An 8,464-nucleotide genomic window follows, 5' to 3' on the forward strand; every position below is an offset into this window, starting at 1 on the left:
TATTTTGCATAATTGGCGAAAAGGAGCTTGAATCCTTACTTAAGATTTCAAAGAATTTACTTGTTATTAACACGTCCCGCTTTGCTAATGGGATTTCTTTTGATGATGCCCATCCGTTTGTAAATCATTTTTCAGGTGTCCTTCCATGAAAGCATTCTGTTAAACGGTGTGTTGTCCTTTGTTTTACACATTGCACAAATGCAACCTGAATGAGGTTAAATTGATAACATCGAAATGCACATGCAATTAGCCTATATCCTTTCAAWWATATATATATATATATATATATATATATATATATATATATATATATATATATATATATATATATATATATATATATATTCAATGTGGATGAATGACCATCACCACATTAGGTTACTACGGCAAAATGGTGTTCAATTAATGACTATTTCAGGTAGAAATTTTTAATGTAACAAAGAAATACAAAAACAAGAAATACGCTCTTGTCTGTTGTTTTGCTGTTGTAATTTGAAGATATGAAACAATATAAAATTATTTCACTAAATCGGCTGCAAACATTATTAATTAAATGATAATAATAATAATAATAATAATAATAAAAATAATAATAATAAATATTCTAAATAATAATTTCGGTTTCTTAATAATTCCTTTCCTATGACAATAGAATAATAATTATTCTCACACAGAATAATAATCTTGCTCAGATGTGATGAAGCCTCACCCCTGTTTTCTTTAACTCCGTCAGCCGCCTATAAACCTACATTATAACGATCTCAGAAAAGAGCTATTTGCGATGTTATTAGGGTCTAGTTTTGGCAACACAAAATACAAAGGAGCACCTAAATACTGAATTATCTGTCTGCAATTTAGGATCTATCTGTCAAAGCCAGTGCCTATCCAGAAACATCCAGTCCTCATTAGAGTGGATTTAACATTCTCCGGCTTATTTGGTCTTGGAAATCCATCCATTCTTTATTTGCATAAGATCGTAAAATTCTATTGGACATTCTCTTCTTGTGACACCAAGGATGTTGGTACCCCATTGGTCCATCGCACGTGTGTCTCTCTCACGTGCTTCCGGTTAAGGAAAAAAAGTATGTGAGGGGCACAGTGATTTTAGAAAGAGTTTGTTAAGCGCGAGCTGTCACACGGGGCAGCGAGTCAGGGACTGCGGAGCATCGCGCGATGTATTGTCTGACATGAATAACGGGTGTGTTTTGACACTTGAAACGCCTTGATCGCGGAAAGCATTCCGATGCTATGACAGTCGCTTCTTTTAAGGTATTTCGTATACCTTTAATTTAACACTATAGACTGCATTCTTGTTTGTTGTTATCCGGATACTGTTCATTGCAACAAGTGGAATTTTGGTGTGCAGACCACGATCCAGCTGTCATGGACGAGCAAAAGGATCAAAATAGTCGTGATTCGACTGAGTCTGAGAGCGTCTCGCTCTCACCCAATATACCATCTCCTCCGATTTTACCTCACCAGGCTGCGCAGCAAGCCCACAGAACCACGAACTTTTTCATCGACAATATTTTAAGGCCAGATTTCGGCTGCAAGAAAGATCCTGGGAGTAGGGATCGGGCGCAAACGTCGGGTAGGGAGAATGTTAACCCAATGGTAATAAGGCCGTCGCATAATAGCAGTCTTTGCCAGGATTCAAACTGCAGTAGTGACAGCACTTCTTCGTCCTCGTCGTCTTCGCCATCCTCAAAGCAGTCCTCGGTAAAGCATTTCGAAGGAAATGGATCTACCGCAGCAAGGAACGGGGAGAATACGCCGTCGATAATGATGGTGAACGCCAACGGGGGAACTCCGCCAGCTAAAGAATCACAGCCTTTACTATGGCCTGCGTGGGTGTACTGCACCAGGTACTCGGACAGACCTTCATCTGGTAAGGCGCTAGTTTCTTAATTGCACAGTATGATTCACGAACAGCGATAGACTATGCACGCGTAAAACTTTGTTAATTTTTTTAGGCTCAGTGGATTGTGACTTTGTTCTATTTGTCGGACACTGTGTGTTATAGTAATTTCACTCGTTTTACGGAGAGTCCGAAGCTTTCACTTCTATTCAACACTCTTGTGTTGTTTTGCGGTATGAGCGAACAATTGCCACTTAGCCTAGGCCTTAAACCAAACTAGAAACACGTTTTGTTCACGTGTGTTGACGGCATAAACATGTAAAGCGAGTTGATGCATTCAAAACGTAAAAAAAACTATCTAATTTTGATTGCTGTACAACATTCTAGCATTTTCTAAACAAAATAGTGATACTTTAGGCTAAAACAAACAACCAAAATTAACAATAGCCGAGTAGTAGGGTATGCAGGCTGTAATAATTATAGGAATACAAATATTTGTTAATTTGTAAAATTATTGCTTAACACAATGTGCCTGCATATTATGGTCGTTATTGGTGCTATTATAAGTTATGATGAGTAACATCTTAAATAACATTTAATTATTCTTTGTCTGTGACCACATGGGTTTAATGTGTTAATGTGAAAGAATTTGAGTTTATTGTGTAAGTACATTATAGCCAAAAGAAAAAGCGGCAAAGTGCCAGGGCAAGTTTGTTTTGAAACGTTTGTTAAATCCACGATGACCTAATGCTGATAGCCTTATTTGTAGTTAACTTTTGATTTTAGGAAATTCGTTTACATGCACATAATAGTGTTCAAAGTGTGTTTAAAAAAACACTGGTTTTTGCCAAACCAGTTTAGGATCAGATAAAAAGATAAATTATCTGGTGTTTTGAATCTCCTTAATATGCTAGTCAGGCTGTACCTGAAACGTGTTCAGTTTCTATCTCTAGTTATTTTATTTCTACCTGCTCTTGACACTTAAGCCCAATGTAATAATTTGATATCAGAGATTTTAAATTATCTGTGTTATCTAAAAACCAGATCGTTTCGATGATAACACACGAATTAAAATTTGAGACTATCCGACGAAACATTTTACAGTGCATACCTGACACAAAGTCAACTGGGCTGTTGGAAAAGATGCTTTGATTGACTTCACTGATTGACTTACTGATTGAGCTATCAGACACTGGACTTTCACAGACGGCAAGCAGAATTTTGATCATCCCAGTGCAGTTTCCTGAAGGAAAGACTATGGGTTCTGTTCAGTAGTTGATTGCTAATGCAGGAAATTGTTTTCTTGACGTGCGTGTTATATCACATATGCGTGGTGATATTTACTTTGCATAATATCCTGTAAGCAGGTCTTTTATTTCTTTAAATTGCACTACTGTGCATGGATGAGCTTGCATATAGGCGCTGAATTTTTCATAAACATTAAAAGGAAATATGTAGAACAATAACACATCTTACAAATGCAATATTGTCTATGTAAAATATTTTTTTATAATACAAAAATACAATTATAATATAACTTCTTTTCAGTACATAGATATCTTATTTATTTTTAAGTATTATTTTGTGCATTATTGCATTATGTATCTTTCAAATCAAAACAAATAGTGGCTTGCATATTAAAACGTTTTATTTATTTAAAGCATAGAAATATGTTTATACCCAATAGTCAGTTTAAGAGAGGGACATCAGAACTTAAAAACTGATTACCTATCGATTAAATTTTCTGTGTGACCGACAATAACAACGCCATTTCGAATTCGATGTGCCATTGTTGTAATACACATGGAGAACTGCTAATGTGTCGACATGTTGTCGTTTAGTTTTATTAGGCTACAGTATTCCAAGAAAATAAGTAGTGTTATAAAAGAAAATTATGCTTAACGTTATTCTTTCTCCACTCCATTCATTTATTGCAACCTAAAAAATTATATGATGAATAGCTTTTGTAATAAGCAGACTTGCTCAAAGACTGCCTCGGCTTTACAGCTCTGATCTGCGGGTGAAAGCCTTTCTGACAACCGAGGACTGAGGCCTACATGCTAGCTTTATCGCATGCCTGCATATTGTTTATGATTAAATATCTGTTTAATTTACAACACATTTAAAGGTCACAAATAATGTAGTTTGCTGTTTAGAAACATGACTGACTCTATTAATTCAGCAACATTTTCCTTCCCCGCCTTTTTGGCAATTACACATGTACATGTCAGCCGAGGTCATTGCAAACACCTATTGTTTATTCAGCAATGAAATAGAGAGCGCTGCATAATGAACTGCAGTATGAATTTTTTATCGACGTTTCTAAAGAGAGTGCGGCTAAAATAGCTTGTCCTGAAATGTCAGGTAGGCCCTTATGTTAACACGGCATCAATCGTTTCACTCACCTACCGAGGTATTTTCTGTCAGGTATGGGTGTGTAGTGTTCATTCTGCTTTGTGATATTTATGTCTTCGTTTTATTGTTGTTTCTACACTAGGCCCAAGGACACGAAAATTGAAAAAGAAGAAAAGCGAAAAGGAAGACAAGCGACCGAGAACTGCTTTCACGGCTGAACAGCTGCAGAGACTTAAAGCCGAGTTTCAGGCGAATCGGTACATTACGGAGCAGCGAAGACAGTCTCTGGCCCAGGAACTCAACCTCAATGAGTCGCAAATAAAAATCTGGTTCCAGAATAAGAGGGCCAAAATCAAAAAGGCTTCTGGCTATAAGAACGGCCTTGCTCTTCAGCTCATGGCTCAAGGACTCTACAACCATTCCACAACCACAGTTCAAGACGAAAAAGAAGATAGCGAATAAAAATGGCCCGGCTCCTGTGTTTTAAGAAGGTCATGGACGCTGACCCCGACAGAAGTGATTTTTCATATTTTTTATGAATCAAATGAAAAGGAAATGTCTTCGAATTCTGCGAAACGAAGATGCGATATTTAAACAAATTTCTGTTTATCAAACACTATATGGACATGCATCTAAATACGAACACTATGAAAATTTATATATAGCCAAAACTGTAAGATGTGTATATTTAATTCCAGGTAAGGGGATGTCTATATTGCTCCTTACTTGCTGAATATTTCTAACGTTTCTTCTCCTTTCCCAATGTGGTTGCTCACCGTTCCAGTAGGCCTAAGTGTCAGGCTTGTTAGTTTTTGTGATAGCCCTGTCTCTTAAATCCCTTATCTCACAGTTCTTCAAATGCGTGACTGAACCAACGCTTCAAGCCAAAGATTTTAATATGTTCAGATTATGTTGTCTGAAATAAAAAGGTAGAATGTGCCATTGCTTTTTTTCTTTTTCTAGTCTACAGACCCACAATTACACAATCTGCAGCTTTTTAACATATAACAAATGACACATGACCGTAAGAGATTTTTTAAATAAATGCATCACAATTTATTACTTTTCTGCGCTACTCTATTTTTTTAAATAAGGTAGTGGAATACATTGCAACAATAATGTTTTACGTATAGTCCAATGTTAAGTAGTTTTATGATTTGAGATCCTTTCTAGGAGTCTATTTTAAGGCTAAGTTTGGCATTTAATATAAAGCAAGGGAAGTGTGCATTTTTTCCGAGTGTGTAACTTTTAAAAACGTTCTCATTATAATTGTTATCATTTCCAAAATGAATAAAGTAATATATAAATTCATGATGTATTAAGGACGAAAAGTTTAATTAACTATTTAATTAACAAATTTAATTGTAATATTTCCAAAATACTATCTTGGCCTGCAGTGTATTTTATTTTTCCACGCATGCACGCACACACGCGCGCACACACACACACACACACACACACACACACACACACACACACACACACACACACACTTTTAAAATGAAACTGTTTTGAAAAGTATTTTGTTGTCATAGGCAAGATGATCGGACACATTATGTATCTAAATTATGAAGCTAAATTCTGCGGTATTGCCAAACACATTGTGCTCTGCAAACATGCCAGGCTTATTGAAATATAAGACGATGCAATATCTACTAATTAAGATGAGTAATATTTAACCCTATGGAAAAACATCTTAGATAATATATTTTTCGCGCGCGTGTGTATGCGTGTTAAGGCCTAGTGTCACATGCATTAATCTCCATATTTGCAGGACTCGATTTTAGTCAACTATCAGAATTCGCATCGACGTATCTCATGTTTGACCGCAAATAATTTTTAATAAACTGTTTGGATGTCGATTGCAAACCATAAAAATATTTTTCTCATGTTGCCGTCACATATCTGAATTCTTGCGATCACATCAGCAGTGCAGCAAAGCAGCGCTCGATTGGCTGCGGATAGAAGTGTCTTTGCGTGGCGGTGTGCAGGAGTCTAGGGATCAAAGAACTGAATCGGGAAACTCGAGGTTAAAAGGTCAAGTTGAGCAGTCAAAACAAAATCATGCATGTTTCAAAACACTACATTCTCTCTGAACAATTTACGCATTGTGTTAACGCGAAGCAGCAGGGAAGCCATGCTTATCAAAATAGTAAACGTTTTGACAGCAATGAAGTATCTGTTGTGAAAATTTAGCGTAATAGAAGAAGCTGCCGGTCATTGAGCCGTCAATGCTGATATTTAATTATTTGCGTGAGTAATAATTATATATTTGTCTTTATGTAAAACATATGCGATTATTAAAATAAAGACCAATGCAAATCGTTAACAATTGCGGACAATCATTTAAACTAACAGAGGGAATAGAAAATATATATTACTGCAATGGTTTATAGCCTCTCTTATTTTTCGGATAATGCATTAAGTTCAATGTACACGCATTTTTATAAAGTTTAAAAATATATAAATAATTAGTCCTGACAGAAAATTGTTTTTAGGTTATTGTAACTTATTAAAGTAATTTAATCATGTTCTAACTTAATTTTATTTTAATTAAGTTACGCAAGCTGTTTTAAGTCAGTTTAACATGATATAAGTTCAATGGACTCATAAGGTTAATTTAATTCAGCTTAAAAATTAAAGGCAACCAGGATTTTTTTTACAGAATACAGCAATTTATCAAGGGACGAATTTCTACAAGCTTATCTTAAGATGTAATTCACAAAATCCTGAAGTAAAATTGACTAGTATACATGTATTATTGAGAAGAGACGTTAATGGGGCCCATTCCCTAGAATAAACAATAATACATTGTAAACGAAACAACTACAATAGGCCGTTTATAACGCTTTCTTCGCATTTATGAAAAAAACAACAACTATTTGCTAGTTCACCAGGCCTCGCAATTCTATAAAGACAATGTTTTGACTTAGAAATGTCTCTAAACAGGGCAAGTCAATTCAGATGCATCATTATTTATTGGTCAGAATAAATTATTTTAGAATGTTGTCAGTAGTTCGTAAAAGATGAATTGTTTTTGTCATATTTTTTTCGTTTGAGTTTATCTTTGTGTCATACCAAAAGCTTTTTGTACGCTTTTTGAACTGGTGTTCTGCTGGTGCTGCTTGGATTTAGTTTAGACGATGAGTCATTATGAGATGTTGCAGACGTACTGACACAAATCGTGTGGAATTCCCAATTTTCTGCATGAAATTGCTGGTCAATTGTTTTTGCACGACTGTAAACAGTTCTTTAATATGAAGCTGTTATTATAGGTCATTATAAAATACAAATGGAAACACACGCTTATTGACATTAATGTGTTTATGATGGTGACAAACTTAAAGGTCAGTGTGTGTGTGTGTTATAGCGGCATTAAAACTAAACTAAATTACAGAATATAAGGACGGATAAGTAGGCTAGTGTAAAGAAGCGCAATGACAGTAAATTTGCGTTGGTATTACATTTTAATTGTTATTACGCAGTGTTATTCCGTTTTAGGATACTACATTTTATAACTGCTATTATAACTATACAGAGAATAACAATAACTAAAAGACTTTCAATATAATAGACTACATAAAAATATCATCAAATCCTTATTTTAAGAAAGGAATTTGTTGATTTAATAAATATTTAGCCATCCACAGTGGAATACGAGGGGTTTTCCAAACACAGAAGCCCGCAGGCGGCTTATATTGGTTAATTATTCTGCTGTTAATGGAACTGCTGCATTTAGCGAATTTAATTAACGCACCCACAAATAACACAGAGAACCATTTCAAAAACACCTGTACATTAAATATTAATTGCCATAAACCGATTGACATTACTTATTAAACACAATAGAACGATGGAATTATTTCATTACATTTAGAGCAGCATTCATTATTTGAAATTAATTTGCTTCGTATGGACGAACCAATCCCTCGTGTTTTTTCTGTACATGTAGTAAGATGGTATGAAAGCGCTTTTATATTGAATTTAAAGAACAAACGAAGTCCATGTCTTTAAACGTAGGCTATGGCAAATGAAATCATAACATGCGAGATATTATGTGTAAAATTTGTTTTATTTCTCTCTCTCTCACACACACACACACACACACACACACAAAAACATGGCAAGGCCCAGCTACAGTCGCGTAGATATTACGCACAATAGACAGTTGTCTATTTTACTGTTAGGCTTTATTTTATTTATTTGTTTATTTACTTGTTTATTTTGAAGGCTTGGCATTTCATCAAATAT

At 35.1% G+C, this 8,464-nt stretch overlaps 1 protein-coding gene across 1 annotated transcript; it reads left to right on the forward strand.

The window, feature by feature from the left end:
* The first annotated feature begins 1,107 nt into the window (after positions 1 to 1,107).
* Positions 1,108 to 5,151, forward strand: en1b (engrailed homeobox 1b). Its single transcript, NM_001013498.2, is given in 2 exon segments — positions 1,108 to 1,888; positions 4,356 to 5,151. Coding segments are annotated over 2 exon segments (825 nt in total). The 5' UTR covers positions 1,108 to 1,383; the 3' UTR covers positions 4,676 to 5,151.
* The last annotated feature ends 3,313 nt before the right edge of the window (positions 5,152 to 8,464 follow it).

Source organism: Danio rerio, chromosome 1, assembly GCF_049306965.1.
Source record: "Danio rerio strain Tuebingen ecotype United States chromosome 1, GRCz12tu, whole genome shotgun sequence".
Taxonomy (NCBI): domain Eukaryota; kingdom Metazoa; phylum Chordata; class Actinopteri; order Cypriniformes; family Danionidae; genus Danio; species Danio rerio.